Source organism: Danio aesculapii, chromosome 15 (genome assembly GCF_903798145.1).
Source record: "Danio aesculapii chromosome 15, fDanAes4.1, whole genome shotgun sequence".
NCBI lineage: Eukaryota > Metazoa > Chordata > Actinopteri > Cypriniformes > Danionidae > Danio > Danio aesculapii.
Window position 1 is genome coordinate 7429699 of NC_079449.1, and position 22788 is coordinate 7452486.

Sequence of the window (22788 nt, forward strand, 5' to 3'; positions counted from 1 at the left end):
TAAAGTCTTAGAGTCTTCGGGGAGAGAAAGATATTTAAAAAAAAAAAAAAAAAAAAGTGCTTCAAGGTTTCCTCACGGCCAGGCCTGACACACTTTCACCAGCTGAAAACACCAAATAACCAGCTTACATCATTCACTTTAAAGACCGTGTGAAATATCATCAATCCTTCGCAAAGGGCAGCATGACGAGATTACAAACACCCCTGCTAATCTGTGTTATTACAGTAAAAACTTGAACATACGCACGCATACACACACATTTATGCATTAGGCATCAAATCTGAAGTAAAAACTTTATCTCTCTGTGTGTGTGTGTCAGAGATCAGAGCTGAATATAATAATCCTGTCTGGATTAAAGGGATATTGCGTAATGAGGAAGGTCCTTCTCGCTTTTCTGTAAGGTTTTCTTTTTTATTACAAACCTGGTTAGTCTTTAATATTATATAAGACTTAGTTCATTCATTTAAATTTTTATTAAAGACTCTTTATTATATCTGCTGGTAAAAGAGTTGTCTTTTGCTCTGAGTTTGTTAATGTGCTGCTTTCATTTGCATGAGCACTTAAAGATTTTGACTTAAACTTTGTGTTTTTAGTAAACAGGGTTATCAACCATGGTAATTACTAGGGTTGGGTATCGTTTGGGGTTATTTCGATACCGGTGCTATATTGATTCTTTTAAAACAATACCGGTGCCAAAACAGTGCCTGAACCGATACATTTGAGCCACAAAATTATTTGACAAAAATATTTCAATCATTATAATTGAACAGTATAATTATGTATTTAGGGCGAGGCAGTGGCGCAATAGGTAGTGCTGTCGCCTCACAGCAAGAAGGTCGCTGGTTCGAGCCTCGGCTGGGTCAGTTGGCGTTTCTGTGTGGAGTTTTTGCATGTTCTCCCTGCCTTCGCGTGGGTTTCCTCCGGGTGCTTCGGTTTCCCCCACAGTCCAAACATATGCGGCACAGGTGAATTGGTAAGACTAAATTGTCCCTAGTGTATGATTGTAAGTGAGTGTGTATGGATGTTTCCCAGAGATGGGTTGCGGCTGGAAGGGCATCCGCTGCATAAAACATGTGCTGGATAAGTTGGCGGTTCATTCCGCTGTGGTGACCCCGGATTATTAAAGGGACTAAGCTGAAAAGAAAATGAATGAATGAATGAATTATATATTTATAATAAGCTTAAAGTAAACATCAATTCATTAATATATTTCTTTGATCATTTGTTTGTTAGCATGAATGTAAGATTTGCATTATGAAAGTACATTAGCTTACTACTAACTTGTGGAAAGAGAAAATCAAAATCAGGGAACATCTTTTTTTGTAGGGTTGGGACTTGTGATTACTTTTACAGTGACATCAGTGATTTAATGATTTGCCTTAATCTGATTAAGACAATAACATGGTTATAGTGTTTACATGAGTTGCTTTTGAATGTTCCATTCATGATTCCCTGTTACATGGCACATAGATCGATTAACATCATTAATCGCTATCCACGTTTACTCCGCAGTTTCATGTCATTTTATTAATTTTTAGTTTTTTACTCTAACTGCAGTTTGGCACTTTCACTTTCATTCAGGAACATTTCAGTCATGCTCCCCTGATGGACTGAGGTATTGAATTAGAATATGAAGGACTGGTGGAGGAGTGTTGTTTTAATGGAATTTGATCCCGCTCGCCAAATGAAAAAAAAAAACCTCCACATTTTGTGACTCGGGTGTCTGCGGTCATTTAAAGGGGTGGTCCACTACGATATCATATTTTAAACTTTAGTTGATGTGTAATGTAGCTGTGTGAACAAAAACAGGATCTCTGAATGTAAGATGCTCAAAGTTCAATGCAAAGGGAGACATTGGTTTTTACAGAGTTAGCTTAGCAAAGCCCACACTGAACGAAGTTTGGGGACTACAAAAAAATACTTCTGGGCCTGTGAGATGACAAACGTACTTTTACTGCGCACACACACTGCGCAGCTAAGGGGCGTGGCCAGAGGCGCTGTAATGTTACAGCAGAGGGAGCTAAAATGCCATCCAAACGCTGCTATATTCACAGAGCTTCGTCTGTTTCTGTATTTGGGCTTCCAAAGGACACGACACAAAGACATAAGTGCTTTCAGTTCAATATTAATTATGTTCCAGAGATTTATAAGATGCATAGCAAGCATGATTTGACAAAACACAGCTTCCAGAATCTCTCCCAGGTCAGTGCTGGATTCAGCTAAAATCTCCTCAAAGAAGGAGCAGCTCCAACAAGCAGAAGCGGTAGCCTGTGAGTTTTTATTTGTTAAAATTGATCATGACATGTACAGTGTCTAGCCTTGTAGCAAAGACGTAAACACCGCTAACGATGGCACCGCTAACGATTTAGCTACAAATTCATATTCATCAGTCAAACAGCTTTATAAACACACACACACACACACACACAGTCTTTACCAGCACGTGTGTGTCTCTCTATAGGCAGCTTTTTCTGTGTTCTACATCTCAGAAAATGAACTAAAAAAAGATATGGGAATGATTCATATTACTTACACCTGCATATTCGAATATATGTGAAAGACGTCGTGTAACGCGTTGAGTTAAAAATACTGCAGGAGAGCTCTCCTAACTCTTGTAGCAGCTGAAAAGTCAATCAAGGCTCACACAGGTCGCATCCCATATCTTGTGCTTTATTCTTCTTATACACTTATACGCAGTGTCACTGTGTATTACAGAACAATAACTTAATCTGAGCATCAGAGAAAAAGAAACATCGGTCCCGCGCACATGCACTTCTCGTGTTACATGCGTCTACAGACAGTTCACATACACACACGCACACAATGGCGTTCTCTCTTAAAGGAGCCGCACCCCATTTTCACCCAGACGATACCCACGCCAACACGGGGAGAACATGCAAACTCCACACAGAAAGGCCAACAGAACCAGCCAGGACTTAAACCAGCGACCTTCTTGCTGTGAGGCGACAGTGCTAACCACTGAGCCACTGTGCTGCCGATAATATATCAGTATATGTTTATAATTTTCAGTAATGTTGCTTTATCAACAAATCAGAATGATTTATTAAAGATCATGTTACAGTAGCTATGTTTCCATCCAAAAATGTGAATTAATTGTATGCGCAAAACTGGATTATGGCATAAAAGATGTGCTAATAAAGCAGCGTTTCCATCCAATGAGTCAAAGCCAATAAAATCGTCACTTCCTGATTATCTGGCATCAAACATCAACAGTAAAAACGGAATTTACTGCAGTAAGAGAAGCTGCGTAAATCTTTTCTTTATTTAATAAATGACTTGCGTCTCAGAAGAAAATCCTGACACACAGTGAATGCGCGGTGGCGTTTGAAGGCATGGGACACGGAGCACAGACACTCATGACTCTGGAGGTAGTTAATAATATAACAACACTAATACTGAAGTGGTAAAGGCATTTTAGAATGACCAGAACAACATTTGAGATGTTTTACAGTGTGCTCAGCCTGCTGGATTATCCATTCACACACATTTTTATCATCACATGATCTCTTATAACAAAATCACATGACTGTTTTTAATACTCATACTGGAATTTGTTCGGTAAAAGTGTTTCCATCGTAGTTTATGCGCATACGTTAAAATTTATGCACATCTTGGTGTTTCCATCAACCGGTTTATGCGCATATCCAAAATGCACATAAAAATAGGTGAATGGAAACAGCTACTGAAGACTGGAGTAATGATGCTGAAAATACAGCTTTGTTAGCTGTATTTATAAACAATATTTTAAACTATATTCAAATAGAAAAGTCATTTTAAGTTAAAAATATAAATGTATCACAATTATTTATTCAACTAAATGCAGCATTATTGAGAATAAGGTATTACTATTGAAAGGTAGTATAAATGTATACAGACTTGTGCTGTGCAAAGGTTTTACCATTTAAGCACCATTGCTTTCGTTATTTTAGTGATAGTCTAATGACCATATATACAGTAATTATTTCTGATTCTCCTCAATATATTACAACCGGAAAATACAGAGCATTTTTGTCTAATCGTGTGCGACTTGTTATAGACGGAGTTGAAGAATGAGTGCTTGCAGCCTTGAGTGAAACACACAGGAACAATGCACTGGTTTGTGCTGCATTTCTGCCAGTCCTGTTAGCAGTATTGTCTGAATTGTTGTAATCGTGAATCCATTATGCTGTTCCTTCTAGAAAGCACCTCATTGGTAATGGATTTATTTTTCAGCATGATAATGATCCCAACACACCGCTAATGCTGTGAAATCATATTTGGGGGAGGAAAAAAAATCTTTTTATTATTGGAGCCTTTTCACAAGATGGTGATGATGATGCATTTAAAGGTCATCAGCGTCTTAAAAGCTCATGTTTTTATATTTCGATTTTTAAATAAATTGTATGTACATTAATAAAGCTGTACTTTATATTATATCATCTTTGCATCAAATTAAATGCACACAAAAAACCTAGTGAACACTTAAACGAGGTGTTTCTAATGCAGCGTCTGTGTAAAGAAAATTTAATATTGTGCTAAAACATTCAAAATCCAATATTGTTTAATCATAATATTTTAAAATTACGATTAATTTTGTCAGAATATTGTCTCTCTTCTGGCAATGTTATCTGTTTCATAAATCCCCCCCCCCCCCCCCCCTTTTTTTTTAATTTTATTTTTTATTTTTTTGGAAAGTCATGAAAACATTTGTGGAGTTCTTTTGTCATTTGAGCACATTAGAATGCAGAAATGATAACAATTTGTGGTACTCTCCCATTCACTGCTCTCTAATTTTAGCCAACAGAAACCCAGAAATCTGAAAAGGGTCTTTAATAAATTATACAATATTATAGAGGCGGTATGAGATTAACCTGGACAGAACAACAAAGATATGACAGGTTAAAAAGAAATGCTGACGTTTGCTTGTTAAAGTTGTTTTTGTTCTCAAAATGTTCTCTATTTTTTCCCCTCCAAATCCTCTATTTTATTTTTGTATCTTAAAGGGAGAGTTCACCTAAAAATTAAAAATAAATAACTTAATATTTACTCAACCTTATAAGAATCCAAACCTTTGAGTTTATTTTTCTTCTGTTCAACACAAAATAAGATATTTTGAAGAATGCTGCAAACCTGTAACCAGAAGCAAAAGCAAATACTGTGGAAGTCAATGGTTACAGGTTTACAGCATTCTTCAAAATATCTTTTTATGTTTAACAGAGGAATGAAAGGCACAAGCAGTAAATGATGACAGAATTTTTAAAAATTGTATCAATATCTCTCTTTTATGTTATGTATCTTAATGTGATAGTTTAGAGTAAAAACTCGCTATTTAGTCACCCTTGTGTGATCTCAAACCTTTCTTTCTTTCTTTTGTTGAGCTCTAAGGAAGATATTTTAAAGAATGCTGAAAACCTGTAACCCTTCCCTTCCATTGTAGGAAAAATAAGTCAGTTACAGGTCGTCTTTTGTGGTTAACAGAGGAGGGAAAGACAAACAGGTTTGGAACTAGTAGCAAATATGACTGTCAAAACTATGTGAATATCTGTTTTATGTTTGTATCTTAATGAGACAGCTCAGAGTAAAAAAACTCACTATTTAGGCACCTTTCCTAAACCTTTCTCTTTTTTTCTTTCTTTATTTTTCTTTTTATTTCCTTCATTTCTTTCTTCTGTTGAACACAAAAGAAGATATATTGAAGAATGCTGGAAGCCTGTAGCCATTGACTTTCACAGTAAACAAATACTATAGAAGTCAATGGTTACAGGTTTTCAGCATTTTTCAAAATATCTTATGTTTTACAAAGAAGAAAGTCAAAAAGGTTTGGAAAAAGTAAATGATGACAGCTTTTACAAACTGTGTGAATATATTTTATGTTTGTATCTAGGGATAGTTGTAATGTAATGTGTAATGTAATAATTCTTTCCATCTTTTCTTCTTTCCTTCCCTTCTAGCTTTTTTCTTTCTTCTTTTATTCTTTCCTTTCTTCCCTTATTTGCTTTTTTCTTTCCTTTTTTCCTTATTTCCTCCTTCCTTTCTTTTTTCCTTTCTTCTTTTCTTTTTTTTTCTCTCCTTCCTTCCTTCCTTCCTTCCTTGCTTTCCTTCTTTTCTTTCTTCTTTTCATCTTTTCTTTCCTTCCCTTCTTTGCTTTTTTCTTTCTTCTTTCCTTTCCTCTTTCCTTTCCCTCTTTTTATTCTTCTTTCCTTTCTTCTTTTCTTTCTTTCTTTCTTTCTTTCTTTCTTTCTTTCTTTCTTTCTTTCTTTCTTTCTTTCACTTTTTCCTTTTTTTCCTTTATTTCTTTCCTTCTTTACTTTCTTCTTTCCTTTCCTTTCTTTTCTTCTTTCAATGTTTTTTCTTTCTTCTTTCCTTTCTTTCTTTTTTCAATGTTTTTTCTTTCTTATGTCTTCTTTCCTTCCTTTCCTTTCTTTCCTATTTTCCATCTTTTCTTTCTTTTTTCTTATAACATAAAACAATTGTTCTCCTCAAAAAAAACTTTAAAATGTTGTTGTTTCAACTCTTTTTAAGTAGTTTGAGCAAGCAGCAAAACTATTTTTGTGTGTATCCCTTTAATAAAGAAGCTCAAATAAGTCAAATACGTATATACAAACAGTACTGCAGAAGTCTTAGGCCACCACTTTTGCACACTACTATATATTTCAAAAGCTTCATCTACCCAACTCTAAGTGCAGGGGGTTTCTAAAAGTAGTCAAACAACAAATCTAAGATGAACCCTGAGAGTAAGGAAAAAGGTGAGTCAAGCATGATTCATTTGCGAATTAGTTCACTGTGTTCCTTTTTGAGCTTAAAAACATCTGACAAACATGAATCACGCTGTTTTCAGCACGCGCGCACACACACACACACACACACTGACTTGTGTGATCTCTTCTGTCCGTGGCCCTGTGGTCCTGTGCCACAGTCGTGAGCCTGAATGATGAAGCTGAATTCTCGGTGTCGTTCGCAGTCGATCGGCCCTCGTGCCCGCAGCCGGCCTTCTCCAGATGTCCCGTTCAGAAGCACAGCCTCAAATGGAGCGTTGAGGCCCTGCACGTTGAAACCACAGATTTCTCCTACAAAAGAGAAAGAGAGAAGATGACGGATTAGGACTTTAGTTTCAGCAAACGCTCGGATTGTAATCTCTGGATTATTGCTTTTCTTTTAATCCCACAAAAAGCTCCTCAGTGAGATGATCTAAAGGGAGACACGATTTATTGTTTTAACTCATCACAATTGGGGTGGCATGGTGGCTCATTGGTTAGCACTGTCACCTCACAGCAAGAAGTTCGCTGGTTCGAGTCAAGTTGGCATTTCTGTGTGGAGTTTGCATGTTCTCCCCAAATTGGCGTGGGTTTCCCCCCACAGTCCAAACACATGTGCTGTGTCCCAATTCACATACTATTCATCCTAAATAGTATTTGAAAACAGAATTATTGTGTCCCAAATCATAGTATTGTTACGGTTGCCGTATATTGGTAGGATTTTTGCCTCCTGTTCTCTCTCTCTCTCCCTCTCAGCCTGTCATATCCTTTAGGTCCGCCTTCGCGACAGCCGATTGGTTGGGAGACCAGTCACTCATCATTGGGTGACATGGCGCGATCGCATAAAAGGACGCCAGGGAGAGCGCACGAGAGAGCGCTTTTCCTTTGATCCCCCCGTTTTTGTGTGTTTTTCCCGACATGATTTTGTGATTCGTTGTTTTTGCTTACTTTCGTTTGGATAAAATTATTTCGGATTATTTCTGCCCATTTTTGAACTACTTTGTGATTTTTGTACATCTTAATTTTGATTGTTTGTTTGTTACTTCTTGGTCCAGCTCTTACCTGGCAAAATCAAGAGATTGTATTGAGAGTTGACTTTGTCCACAGAGTAAGGTGGATAGGGAAGATGTCCTACGATTTCCATTTCAAACATGTAGTCAATCCATTGTTTAAAACATGAAGAAGATGTTTATTTACTAAACCTATATGAAGACACATTTAATTGGGTGAGTGGAGGGCCCTATGAATCTGCCATTATATATCTTTGAAAACAGGTGATAGGTTAAGGCAAAGGGGTCATAAAAGAGAATGAGAGAGGACTTGGGGATGCATTAAGAACCCTCTGTGTCAGAAAGGCATGAAATGTATACAACATATGTTGAAACTGTCATGTATATTTGAAAAGACACATACTGTATGGGAGAGAAGAGTCCAGTAGATGTTTGAAACATAGATACTAGTCATGATTACCAAATGTGAACTGTTTGTGGAAAAACGGTGATGATTCTAATAGATCTGTACATTATAAGGGCCAACAAAAAGAGGGGTCTTTTAATAGGGGTCGTAAAGGAGAGAGGCCTCCTGGGAAACAGCTGTGAAAACACAAAGGTGGGAGGAAGCAAGGATAAAGGGGATAGCAAATTTGAGGGACACTGGATTGTCCTGGAGCGAGACTAGAGATGGGTCTGCTTATGGACGTCTCTGCTTTTTTGGGAAATATTCCAATACAGTATATTCTTCTGATATTCATAACCCCAGTCTGAGCTTGATTCATTAAGAGAAAAGCCAGAAACTACAACAAACACCAGGTAAGAAGTGAACGCCATCTGTGTATTTATATTTTTGTATATCTAGTTCAGCATAGGTAAGATTATGGCACTTGGCGCTGAAGATTTTTCTTTTCATGCTTCTAGCGAGGTAAGGGGTTTGTTTATGAGTTAGAATTGTTTTGTTATATTTATTTCTTTGATTTTGGCTTCACTAGCGTCCCCTTACTCTTGAGTTGACTGAACTTTGTTTGATACTTTGTTTTATTTGCTACTTTATTATTATTATTATTATTATTATTATTATTATTATTATTATTGTAAATATTTCTTCCTTTTGTAAATATATTTGGGCATTGCATAAATAAAGGCATAATAGAAATAGCCAATCACCAATAATGTTGGTAAATCTCACCTCATCTTTAATAATCTCTTGTAGCTAATCATATTTGAGAAACTACCCAAGATAATCCAGAAAGTGCTAGTGAGATTTGCATAGATGAACACTGACTATTTATGAAATGTAGTTATTAATCTGTGTGTGTGTGTTTGTGTCTGTGTGTCTGTGTGTTTGTAAAAAGCACTGCTGTCTGGCACAGATAAGAGTTTTTTTTTTTCCATCTCTCCACTCTTTCATCTTGTGAATAATCCCACTCTCAGCACATATACAGAACAACAGAGAGAAAGAGATGGAGCAAACAGCAGCAATCCCTTTGTTGAGTAATACAGTATTTCAGAATGTTTCACTGGCTTCGTATTTGGCGCATGCTCAAGTGCATCAGACATGCATTAAAAAAAAGAAAAAGTAAGCCTGTGTGTGTGCTTTCATTATTATTATTTAGCTTTGGTTTTATCAAAATGCAGCGACAGACTTTAAGGTTTAACTAGTGGGCGTTCAAGCAGGATTCTTGCATTTAGGCTTAAATCTGCATCAATCCAGATACATTTGACTATGTATTGTTTGGCCCTCCGTCCACACAGAGATTTTGTTTCAAAGCTTTTTCTCTCTCTCTCTCTTTTGATGATTGTCTCCAAAAAAAAAAGCATGCATTTGATAATTTTTTATTTTTTTTGGGGGGAGAGGGGTTGAGTTTATAAGTCAGTCCAGTAATGCAGTGTGGTTGTAGACTGGCATGTGGCTCATTCTTGGCAACCTACACCCTGTATCAGCCATATCACCCTGTAGCCTAAGACCGGTTACTCACTGAAGCTAAGCAGGGCTGAGCCTGGTCAGTACCTGAATGAGAGACCACATGGGAAAACTAGGTTGCTACTAGAAGGGGTGTTAGTGAGGCCAGCGGAGGGTGCTCAACCTGCGGTCTGTGTGAGTCCTAATGCCCCAGAAAAGTGAAGGGGACACTATACTGTCAGTGAGCGCCGTCTTTCGGATGAGACGTTACACCTAGGTCCTGACTCTCTGTGGTCATTAAAAATCTCATGGCACTTCTTGTAAAGAGTAGTGGTGTAACCCTGGTGTCCTGGCCAAATTCCCTTTATTGGCCCTTACCGATCATGGCCTCCCAATCATCCCCTTCCTCTGAATTGGCTCTATCACTGTTTGCATACTGACACGCATAAGATGCATTAACTCTCTATTTTGTTTTATCTTTATTCTGGTCTGTTCTGTGTGAATGATCTGCTTGAAATTCAGTCATACCTTAAGCTGTGTTCATACTGCACTTCTAACTCTCATTCAAACCCATGCGAATGCTATAGACATAAAAACACAAGCTCATGCAACAAGTTTCGCATGTTGCTGCTTTCCAAAGTTCAAACTTTATACACATCACATCCTGTGATTCTGAGAGACCAGTAGAAGATCAAAACATGACCTCTCTGTACAGAAATGTCAAATATGGAGGTATCAAGGTATCGCTTGCTTTGTCAATGTTTAATTATCTTGTTTGATCACACCTCATTTTACTGCGTCATACAACATAATTTTGCAAGCTCAAACTCTAGAGACCGCAGCTTAATTCTTCACTTAATTCTTAACTAGTCTGTCACTTTTGAATTCTTAAATAAATGGGCTGTTCTTGAAGTTTACACACTGTTAATTGCAGAAATCATTACACAGAATACAAATATTGAAAAGTTAATATTATTTTCCTGAATTTACATTGTTGTGAATTTTTATTTCAGTGCTTGCTTTAAATGCTTTTTGTATGAATGTAATTGCTTAAATCCTTTAATATACATTGCTTTGGATAAGCGCGTGTGCTAAATGCTTAATGTAAGAGAATATGCAAATGAGCTGCATATTAATATTAGTCATGAACATCAATTAATCTCAGCTGAGCACTTGTGATCTGATCACATTTCAAGAAAAATGTCTTCTCTTTGCTGGCCATTATTGCTAAAATAACCACAGAACTTAATTTGACAACTTAAAAGAGATTATTTAGCTATAATGATGGCAAACTGCCCATGTTCTTGCCAAATAAATAAATAAATGCACTTGAAACTTTGATCTGAGCTGAAATGATTTTATTATTAGAGGCTGTAAAGTGATACGAGAGCAATGAATGAAGTTTTTCTGAGTAGAATAGAAACCACACAAACCCTACTGTATAACACCTCAGTATAAACACATCTCAATATTTCATATTTGTGATATATATATATATATATATATATATATATATATATATATATATTCATGCACCGCCTGGGCAAAAATATGATCTGATTACATGCATAAATATGGATATAGAGATGAACGTTGCGGCGCTGGTTATAGAGGAATGAAAAATAAGTATGGAGCGCATGAATTGAAGGCTGGACCACTAAAAAGACACACACACACACACACACACACACACACACACACACACACTAACTCAGTATGTCTGTGATTGACATGCTCTCCAGTATTTCCAATAAGCTGACAGCTCAGAGAGAGAGAGAGAAAGAGAGACAGAGCTCTTGAACAAAAGAATTGTAGCTCATATCTTTCTCTTCCCCAGACAATCTGTTTCTTCTCTCACTTTTTCTCTCATTGCATTAATGTCAGGATATCCTTTAAACCAGGGTCTCTCAACTTTGACAGGGTCACTGCTTCAGGACAGAATATATTTATCTATATATAACCAGACCCTGGTTCAAATACCTGTATCTTGATGTTAATGCTATATACAGGTGAAGTCAGAATTATTAGCCATCCCTGTATATTTTTTCCCCCAATTTCTGTTCAACGGAGGGATTTCTTTCAACACATTTCTAAACATAACAATTTTAATAGCATATTTTAATAGCTGATTTATTTTATCTTTGTCATGATGACAGTAAATAATATTTGACTAGATATTTTTCAAGATACCTCTATACAGCTTAAAGTGACATTTAAAGGCTTAACTAGGTTAATTAGGCAGGATAGTGTAATTAGGCAAGTCATTGTATAACGATGTTTTGTTCTGTAGACAATTAAATACAGCTTAAAGGGGCTAATAATATTTACCTAAAAATGGTTTTGAATAAATTAAAAACTGCTTTTATTCTAGCCGAAATAAAACAAATAAGATTTTCTCCAGAAGAAACAATATTATGGGAAATACTGTGAAAAATTCCTTGCTGTGAAACATTATTTGGGAAATATTTAAAAAATAGTTTTGACTTCAACTGTATATACTGATTTGTCATTTATAGTTATGCGTTTGTGTAATGTCATTTTTTAAAATGTTAATCTACTAATAACATTTCTTTTACATTTAAATTGTCACTTAAAGCATTTTTTTGCATAAAATAAAACATCAATATTTTCACAAGTTAAATAATTAAAACATTTGTTATTCTGACCAATTGTAAATAAATGCATAATGTTGTAGAAATTTGGAATAAATGTAAATCAGACAAACAAAATATAAACATTTTACTCAATCATATTTTAAACTTCCAAAGAATTGTCAAGTGGCCTTTTAATTTTCCCCCATACTTGTTTATAAGTAAATACATATTTTAAAAGGTTTTATCTTAGATTTTTATTTGAAAATTATATTTATTATTTTTAAAAACCTTTTGTTTCATTTTAAATGTATAATAATAATAATAATAATAATAATAATAATAATAATATTTATTAATGTTAAATAATAATAATAATAATAATAATAATGTTAAGTAATAATAATAATAGTAATAGTTAAATAATAATAATGGTAATAATAATAATATAAATATTTAATAATGTTAAATGACAATAATAATAATAATAATATTTAATAATGTTATATAATAATGATAGATAAATAATAATAATAATAATAATATTGTTAAATAATAATAATAATAAAATGTTTAATAATAATAACAATTATTTTAAATGATGAAGATGATGATGGTGATGATGATGATAACAATAATAATAATAATAATAATAATAATAATAATTTTATTATATTAATAATAATAATAATAATAATTATTATTATTATTATTATTATTATGATTATGATTATTATTATATGCATATTGCTACAACCTAGTTTGTTAATAATAAAATAATAATAATGTTATTGTTGGGCGGCAGGGTGGCTCAGTGGTTAGCACTGTAACCTCACGGCGAGAACGTCGCTGTTTTGAGTCCTGGTTGGGCTAGTTGGCATTTCTGTGTGGAGTTTGCATGTTCTCCCTGTGTTGGTGTGGGATTTCCTCAGGTGCTCTGGTTTCCCCACAGTCCAAACACATGCACTATAGGTAAATTGCATGAACTAAATTGGCTGTAGTGTGTGAATGTGGGAGTGTGTGGGTGTTTCCCAGTACCTGGTTGCAGCTGGAAGGGAATCCACTGCATAAGACACATGATGGAATAGTGGATAATTAAGGGACTAAGCAAAAGGAAAATGAATGAATGAATGAATGTTGTTGTTATTGTTGTTATTATTATTATTATTGTTGTTATTATTATTATTATTGTTATTATTATTATTAATAGTAATAATAAACTAGGTTGTAGCAACATGAGTAGTGTTTAAAAAAAGCTGAAAAGGAAAATATTTGTGGTCTAAACCTCTCTTGCTGCTTTCTGCAATCAATAATTCAAACTCTTTTTAACCTTGTGATCTTTTATTCATAGTTTTGAGGTTAAGAGTGTGTTTTGTCTGTATATGTCAGTATCTGTCCAATTAAACTGGCTTCTCCTAAGTGAATGATAGGCACATGACCCTTGACCTCAACTGCAAATTACCATTTAAATTGAAGTTGCTATGCATTATTAGTTTTAGATGCATACATTTATTTTACGCTCCATGTATTTGTTGTTGTGTCTGCATGCTGCTAGTTTTTTGATCCACAGTTAGACAACTTTTTATGGATAAAATCAATTCTACAAAATACTATTAGCATTTCAAATAAGCAAATTATTTTTATTTTATTTTATTAAATTTTTTATTTTTTTATTCTTATAATTTTTATTTATATTATTTATTTTTCATTATTTTATTCTTAATATTTTTTTATAAATTTTTTTATTATTTTATTCTTATTATTTTTTTATTTATTTTATTTTATTTTTTATTATTTTATTCTCATTATTTTTTATTTATTTTATTTTATTTTATTTTTATTATTTTACTCTTATTATTTTTTATTATTTTATTCTTATTATTTTTTATTTTATTTTATTTATTTTATTTTTTATTATTTTACTCTTATTATTATTATTTATTTTTTATTATTTTATTCTTATTATTATTCTTTTTTAATTAAATTTTTTATTATTTTATTCTTATTATTTTTTATTTATTTTATTTTATTTAGTTTGTTTTTTGTTTTGTTTTACACTTGGGCTTTGGAGCAGTACGCTTGTTATTTATTTATTTATTTGTTTGTTTATTTATTTATACAGGAAAAATGTAAAACATGACATGTTGTGCCAGAGTTACCTATAAAGCTAATTCATATCTGTAGTCCCTGGGCAAGAAGTTGTAACAAATTTAACAGCAAAAAATAATGCTATATACACTTACAGTACAATACATACAATACATCATTGTCAATAAAATGAAATCAAATCAGTGGCTGCATATCTGATTTTGTTTAAGCCAAATTTTAAGAACAATTTTAAAATGATTAAAAGTGGTACACTGAAAAAAATGATTCAAAGATGATTCCTTGGATTTACTCGATTATTATTATTTTTTTTACGTTAAGTGGTTGTAAACAATTTATTTAGGCTGAATTTAAACAAACAAATTAAGTTGAACATTATTAAATTTAATTTGATTGTTTAAATTCAACACAAATAAATAGTTTGCAACAGTTTTGCATGCAACACTTTTTTCAGTGTACTCTCTCTGATATACACTGGTATTTTATTCCATCTTTCTGCTGCTTTAACTGAAAAAACTGATTGTCCAAAAGCAGTGTGAATCTTAATTAATGCGAGTGCAAAGTGGGCCTGGACCTGAAACTGAAGCCGGGATGTCACTTTTAAGGGACTGTTTCATGTGGATTTATTAATCGTTCCTATTGTTTAAGGAATGCAAACTGTCGTAGATTATTAAAGACGCAAGCTCCTCACTGCACGACAGCTGCACCTTCCGCAAACCCCCTAATACCTGCAGCACAAGGACTTTATGATTGTTTATGAGCATTGAAGGTGGCTGATCTGTTCAGTGAAATATTTGACTGCGTGTCACTGCATCCCAAATGACTAAAACGATATAACTAAAGAAATGGCCACTGTGCTGAGCAAGAGCGCTTCTTACTGAACAGCACATCATCAATGATGTAAGCGTGCTCAGGAGCAAATGCAATGTGAGTGCGGGCCGTCGGGGGAGACTGGAGGGGGGGACAAGTGTGCTTCGGCCCTGTTCAAGGCAACTGTACATGGTTTAAGTACGCCCTTATAATCTATAGGGAATTAGTTGGCACGTGAATATAATGTAACTTAAATTCTACAAATGGACCATCAAAATAAAGTGTGACCAAGTGAAAGGGATTAGAGTGTGTAAGGAGGAATAGCTGATGATGTGCCGTTGAATTATTATAAGTATAATATGAAGGTGGAGTTATTCAGCTATAGCCTGTGCTGTCTCTCATATACTGACATGTGTTTAATCAATGTTTACAGCCCGCCGAAGGATAGAGACTCGTAAAGTGGTGATAATTTACTCGGTCTGTCAGTGTTCCTCTTACAGACGAGCGTTTACAGGCCTTGAGGGACTCGTGTTCACCTGCACTCACAGTGACCTTTCAGAAGTCGTCTTCATCACTGAAGTGTCTAGTGAGCTTTGACGTGATGAGGAGCTTTCAATCCGTCACTCACTTTCTTTCTTTCTGTTCAGTCACTTGTTCTTGTCACTTTGGGTTTAACAATAAAACGGCAAGTAAGGTTTCCACCATCGCTACATCTGACAGACAGAACAGCCACTGCTATATAAACCATATTTAAAAACATGTTATAAGGATTATTTTGTTATAGACTATTGATATATAGATTATGAGACATTTTCAGCTTCTGAATTTGCTTTGAGTTTATTTAGATTGTTATTTAGTTTTGTTTTTAAGTGAAATGCATATTTAGCTTCTCTGTGTACTACTGATGACATTTTCTTCCAAAGAAAATGCTGTTATTTAGAGGATTTGTTAGTACATTAACAGAGATTTTGCTCCATATTAACCTGATAGCATCACTGCAGAATTGTCGGTGGCACATCTATTATGTGAATCTCCAGTTCCACCACATCCCAAAGGTGCTCTATAGGATTGAGGTCTGGTGATTGTGGAGGCTATTTGAGTACAGTGAACTCATTGTCATGTTCAAGAAACCAGTCTGATATGATTCACGCTTTATGACATGGCGTATTATCCTGCTGGAAGTATCTATCAGAAGATGGGTACACTGTGGTCATAAAGGGATGGACATGGTCAGCAACAGTACTCAGGTAGGCTGTGACGTTGACACGAAGCTCAATTGGTACTAATGGGCCCAAAGTGTGCCAAGAAAATATCCCCCACACCATTACATCACCACCTGAACCGTTGATACAAGGAAGGATGGATCCATGCTTTCATGTTGTTGATGCCAAATTCTGACCCGACCATTCAAATGTCGCAACAGAAATCAAGACTCATCAGACCAGGCAACGTTTTTCCAATTTTCTATTGTCCAATTTTGGTGAGCCTGTGTGAATTGTAGCCTTAATTTCCTGTTCTTAGCTGACAGGAGTGGCACCCAGTGTGGTCTGTTGCTGCTGTAGATAATCTGCCTCAAGGTTGGACATGTTGTGCATTCAGAGATGCTCTTCTGCGTACTCTGTTGTAACAAGTGGTTATCTGAGTTACTGTTGCCTTTCTATCAGCTGGAACCAGTCTGGCCATTCTCCTCTGATCTCTGGCATCAACAAGGCATTTGTGCCCACAGAACTGCCGCCCCTGGATATTTTCTTTTTTTCAGACCATTCTCTGTAAATCCTAGAGTTGTTTGTGCGTGAAAATGTCAGTACATCAGCAGTTTCTGAAATACTTAGACCAGCCCGTCTGGCACCAACAACCATGCCATGTTCAAAGTCACTTAAATCACCTTTCTTCTTCATTCTGATGCTCGGTCAAGATGGTCTGCTGCAGTTCAAACCATGTCTACATGCCTAAATGCATTGAGTTGCTGCCATGTGATTCGTTGATTAGAAATTTGCGTTAACGAGCAGTTGGACAGGTGTACCTAATTAAGTGGCCGGTGAGTGTATATTTTAAATACAGTTGAAGTCAGAATTATTAGCCCCCTGTTTATTTTTCCCCCAATTTCTGTTTAACGGGGAGAAGATTTTTTTTCAACACATTTCTAAACATAATAGTTTTAATAACTCATCTCTAATAACTGATTTATTTTCTTTGCTATGATGACGGAAAATAATATTTGACTAGAGATTTTTCAAGACACTTCTATACAGCTTAAAGTGACATTTAAAGGCTTAACTAGGTTAATTAGGTTAACTAGGCAGGTTAGGGTACTTAGGCAAGTTATTGTATAATGATGGTTTGTTCTGTCGACTGTCGAAAATAATATAGCTTAAAGGGGCTAATAATTTGACCTTAAAATGGCTTTTAAAAAATGAAAAACTGCTTTTATTCTAGTCAAAATAAAACAAATAAAACTTTCTCTAGAAGAAAAAATATTATCATACTGTGAAAATTTCCTCGCTCTGTTAAACATCATTTGGGAAATATTTAAAAAAGAAAAATAAATTCAAAGGGGGGCTAATAATTCTGACTTTAACTGTATATGTACAGGTATTAATGCTGTCTAATGATTCATTGCATTCAAAATAGGTTCATATTTGCAAAATATTTGTGTACGTTGTATATTTTTGTGTATATAAATACATGCATGCCTGTATTGCATGAAATACTTTACAATATATAAAATTTATATATAATAAAATATGTAAAAAATGTTTTTGTTTACAGTATGTGTGTGTATTTATACATGTGTATATATAAATATACACAGTAACCATGCATGTACTGTATTATGTAAATAAAAACTCGAATGAGATTAATCAAAATGGATCAATTAATTGATCAATTAACTCTAAAAATGCTGGGTTATTTCAAAATGTTTTGGTAAAATTTTAACAAAGTGGTATTATTTTAACATAAGCTTTTAACCCACCAGTTGGTTTTGCATCTTATTTTATATTTTAAAATTGGGTTGAAATAATCCAGCATATTTAGAGTATATATATTTCATCTGAACAAATATGAATGTTATACCCTGCTGGATTAAAACGAATAAGAGGTGTTTAAAATATTAATACGTATCTTAATATATCAATAAGAATAACTGAATTTGTCCTGTTACAGTATAAATAGTGACTGTCCCTTGGGTTTATGTACTGTCTGCTATTGTTATTTATTAGTATGCACCATATACAGTGCACACTGGGTTGTCATAACCCAGCATTGGGTCAAATATGGACAAACAAATATGGGATACTTATTTTTTGTCCATATCTGGTAATAATATTTAATATTAAACCCTATCAAAGCATTACTTGGCAACAAAGTGACAAATCTTGCATTTGATTTCTCATTCTCAACAACCTTTGACTTGGAGAACCCATGGCTGTTTTTGTCCACAGTTTCATATAAAGCGCTGTTGAATCACTGGAGCTTTACAGCCATCAATTATTCAGCATGTTGTTTTGTAACCTGCCAGCAATTACCCTCTTAACAAACCCGATCTCACTTAAACATAAATTACGCCCTCTTAATTAATTATCGCTGGCTGCCGGAGAACCATTAATCAAACTTTATATTGCATTACGTTTTATGGATGCATTACCTGTTACATCACACCCGAGACTAGTTGAGTGTCAAACTAAACCTAATGCACTCAGACATGTGCTTGTGCATGCATGAATAATATCTTCTCAGCTCAGTCATGTTGCTGTTTATTCAAGCTATTTATTTAAAATGAGTTGAAACAACTTTTTGGGGGGGACAAAATAATTGTTTTATGCTCAGTGGTTAGCAATCAATCGCCTCAAATCAAGAAGGTCACTGGTTCGAGGCTGGGTCATTTGGCGTTTCTGTGTTCTCCCTGTGTTGGTGTGGGTTTCCTCCGGGTGCTCTGGTTTCCCCCACAGTCCAAACACATGTGCTATAAGTGAATTGAATAAACTAAATAGGCCGTAGTGTATGTGTGTGAATTAGTGTGTGTGGATGTTTTTCCATTACTGGGTTACTGGCATCTGCTGTGTAAAACATATGCTGGATAAGTTGGTGGTTCATTCCGCTGTGGCCACCTCAGATTAATAAAGGGACTAAGCCGAAAAGAAAATGAATGAAAGAAGTTGGTGGTTCATTCCACTGTGGCGACCCCTGATGAATAAAGCAATAAAAAAGTGGCTATGTAATGTATTAAACCAATTGGTTGTACATATAAATGTTGTATATTTTGGTGTGTGTGTGTGTGTGTGTGTGTGTGTGTGTGTTTTCATATGTGCAGGGATCTCGCTGTCTTTCTATAGGGTTCTTCTCTTTCTCCAGCAGCTGTCTGACTAGAATTCCAGTATAAACTCCACCAACCCTCCCCAAAGAACTCATTTATTTAGAAGGAATAAAAAAGAGAGCAGGGATTGTTAAATGTGATCGTATTTTACAGAGAGAAAATAAAACCGCCAGTAGCACTACATTTTCAGAGAAGGAAGATACGAAAGAATAAGAGCTAGAGGTAGAGTGAAAAAGAGCTATGCTGAGCTACACTAATTGTTATCTTAAAATTAATTCCACCAGAATCGAGTTAAATTTATATGAGATGCTTTTGAATTACTATATATTTATTTATTGATTCCAGTCTGAGGCTGCAGGGCGGCATCATTCAGAACTGAACTGAGACGCCTTATTTTAGCTGAAATGCAGTGGCATATACTAGTGTGCACTATGAAGAATTACAGCTTAAAGGGAGAGCAATTGGACTGGATAGATGGAGAGATTGATTAATTGATTGATGGACAGATGGATGCAAGGATTGATTGATTGATTGATTGGTTGGTTGGTTGGTTGGTTGGTTGATTTGATTGATTGATTGATTGATTCATTCATTCATTCGATCGATCGATCGATTGATTGATTGATTGATTGATGAATGGATGGATGGACTGACTGATAGATGCAAGGATAGATGGATGGAGGGAGAGAGAGAGAGATTGATTGATGGATGGATGGATGGATGGATGGATGGATTGACTGACTGATAGATGCAAGGTTGGATGGATGGAGAGATTGATTGATTAATTAATTGATTTGACACATAGATGCAAGGATGGATGGATGGATGGAGAGATTGATTGATTGATTGATTGATTGATTGATTGATGAATGGATGGATGGACTGACTGATATATGCAAGGATAGATGGATGGAGGGAGAGAGAGAGATTGATTGATGGATGGATGGATGGATGGATGGATGGATTGACTGACTGATAGATGCAAGGATGGATGGATGGAGAGATTGATTGATTAATTAATTGATTTGACACATAGATGCAAGGATGGATGGATGGATGGAGAGATTGATTGATTGATTGATTGATTGATTGATTGATTGATTGACTGATAGATGCAAGGATGGATGGATGGAGAGATTGATTGACTGATGCAATGATTGATTGATTGATTGATTGATTGATTGATTGATTGATTGATTGATTGATTGATTGATTGGTGAATGGATGGAGAGATCTGGATAGATAGATGGAGAGATTAATTGACATTGACAGATGGATGGATGGACGGATGGATGGAAGGGTGGACGAATGGATGAACTAATTGATAGAGAGGCTTGATTGATTGAGAGTGAGATGGACAGATAGATGGATGGAGAGATTGATTGATTGACAAAAAAAGATGGATGGATGCACGGATGGATGGAGAGATTGATTGATTAAAAACTGAACTGACACGACTTCAATTTACTAGAATCTTCTATGTTAAGCTGTTTTGACAATTTACATTGTAAAGGTGCTATAGAAATATTAATTGAATTGACATTGACAGGAAGATGGATGAATGGAAGGATTGATTGATTGATTGACAGATGGATGGATGGATGGATGGATGGATGGATGGATGGACGGACGGAAGAACTAATGGATAGATGTAGAGACTGATTAATTGATTTGATGGATTAATTGTTGGAAAGACGTTTTGATTGATGGATGGATTGATGGATGGATGGAAGGACTGATGGATGGATTGATTGATAGAGACTTGATTGATTGATTGATTGATTGATTGATTGACATAAACAGATGGGTGATGGGTGGATTGATTGATCGATTGATAGAGAGATGGACCGGTAGATGGATGGAGAGATTGATTGATTGATTGATTGACAGATAGACAGATGGATGATTGGAGAGATTGATTTCATTGATTGATTGATTGATTGATTGATTGATTGATTGGTGGACGGATAGCTGGATGGATAGACACACAGCCGGATAAATAGATGGAAAGATTGATTGACATTGACAAATGGATGGATGGATGGATGGATGGATGGATGGATGGATGGATGGATGGATTGATTGATTGATTGATTTGATTGATGATTAGATATAGAGATACTACAGATCGAGTGACAAAAGGATGAATGGATGGAGTGATTGATTGACATTGACAGGTAGATGGATGAGTGGATGAATTAATTGATTGGTTGGTTGGTTGATTGATTAATAGACTGGTAGATAGATGGAGAGACTGATTGATTGATGGAGAAATGGACAGATAAATAGATAGATAGATAGATAGATTGATTGATTGATTGATTGATTGATTGATTGATTGATTGATTGATTGATTGATTGATTGATTGACAGATGGGCGGATGGATGGATGGACGGGCTGATGTATGGATGGACTAGATAGATAGATATATAGGCAAACAGCGCATAAATCACAGGTTGAAGTAAAAATGTAAATGTGCAGATTGTTTCCTGTGAGGTTTGGTTTTATGGGTAGTGGGACAGAATAAACAGTCTGTACAGTAGAAAAATCATTACATCTATGGAAAGTCCCCATAAAGATAGCAGTGCAAGTGTGTGTGTCTATGGACAACTGTATTAGAGAAACACAGTTTGGTTGAGTCTCTGATACTCTGGCAGTGTGATCTGCCAACCAGTGGGGGATCTGGGAAGGCACAAAGCATCTAATAATCAGAAAGAACAGATGGAGCACACACACACACTTCAACTGAGACGGCCTCAGGAAAGATGTGTGTGCAGTGCTGTACTATAAACCCAGTAGCCTATAAAGCCCTCATGTACCTGCATATGGAACTGGTGCATCTTTATCCAGAGCCACTAAAGGTGGATCCAGCAGAACCTCATCTGTATTTTCTGTGATGACGCCATGATACGAGGTCTCGATCCACGGCTTGTGTTTATTTCACTAAAAGATGAAAGAGAGAGAGAGAGAGAGAAATGAGCATTGATTTACTTAGAAAAGATTCTATTCTGAAATAGAAATGCCCGCATGTCTAAAAATAGTTTGTATCCATTCTTAAATTCACATCGAGCCCGTCTACACTAACATACATGCAGCAGTAAACATTCAGCTCACAGCAGCTTCAGGTCCATATAGGTTATGTCCACACGTACATGAGTATTTTTATACACGCTATAGAAACAGATTAGACATCTATTAAATAGTACTTTTAAGACTGCTAGTCAAGCTCCTGATGAGAACTATAATTTATCGGTAATTCTTGAAGCATATAGGCAGAGGGCATGAAGTTTCAGTGTATTATAAATGGTTAATGAA

General features: G+C 35.2%; 1 protein-coding gene across 1 annotated transcript in view; it reads right to left on the reverse strand.

Annotated features, from left to right (window-relative positions):
• Positions 1-22407, reverse strand: part of clstn2b (calsyntenin 2b) — a gene marked incomplete at its 5' end in the record, with an annotated part of 106412 nt that extends 84005 nt beyond the window's left edge. Inside the window, 2 exons of the mRNA XM_056473731.1 lie at positions 6872-7067; positions 22293-22407. Coding sequence (XP_056329706.1) covers positions 6872-7067; positions 22293-22407 — 311 coding nt within the window. The remainder of the gene's footprint in view (positions 1-6871; positions 7068-22292) is intronic.
• Between the last annotated feature and the right edge of the window lie 381 nt (positions 22408-22788).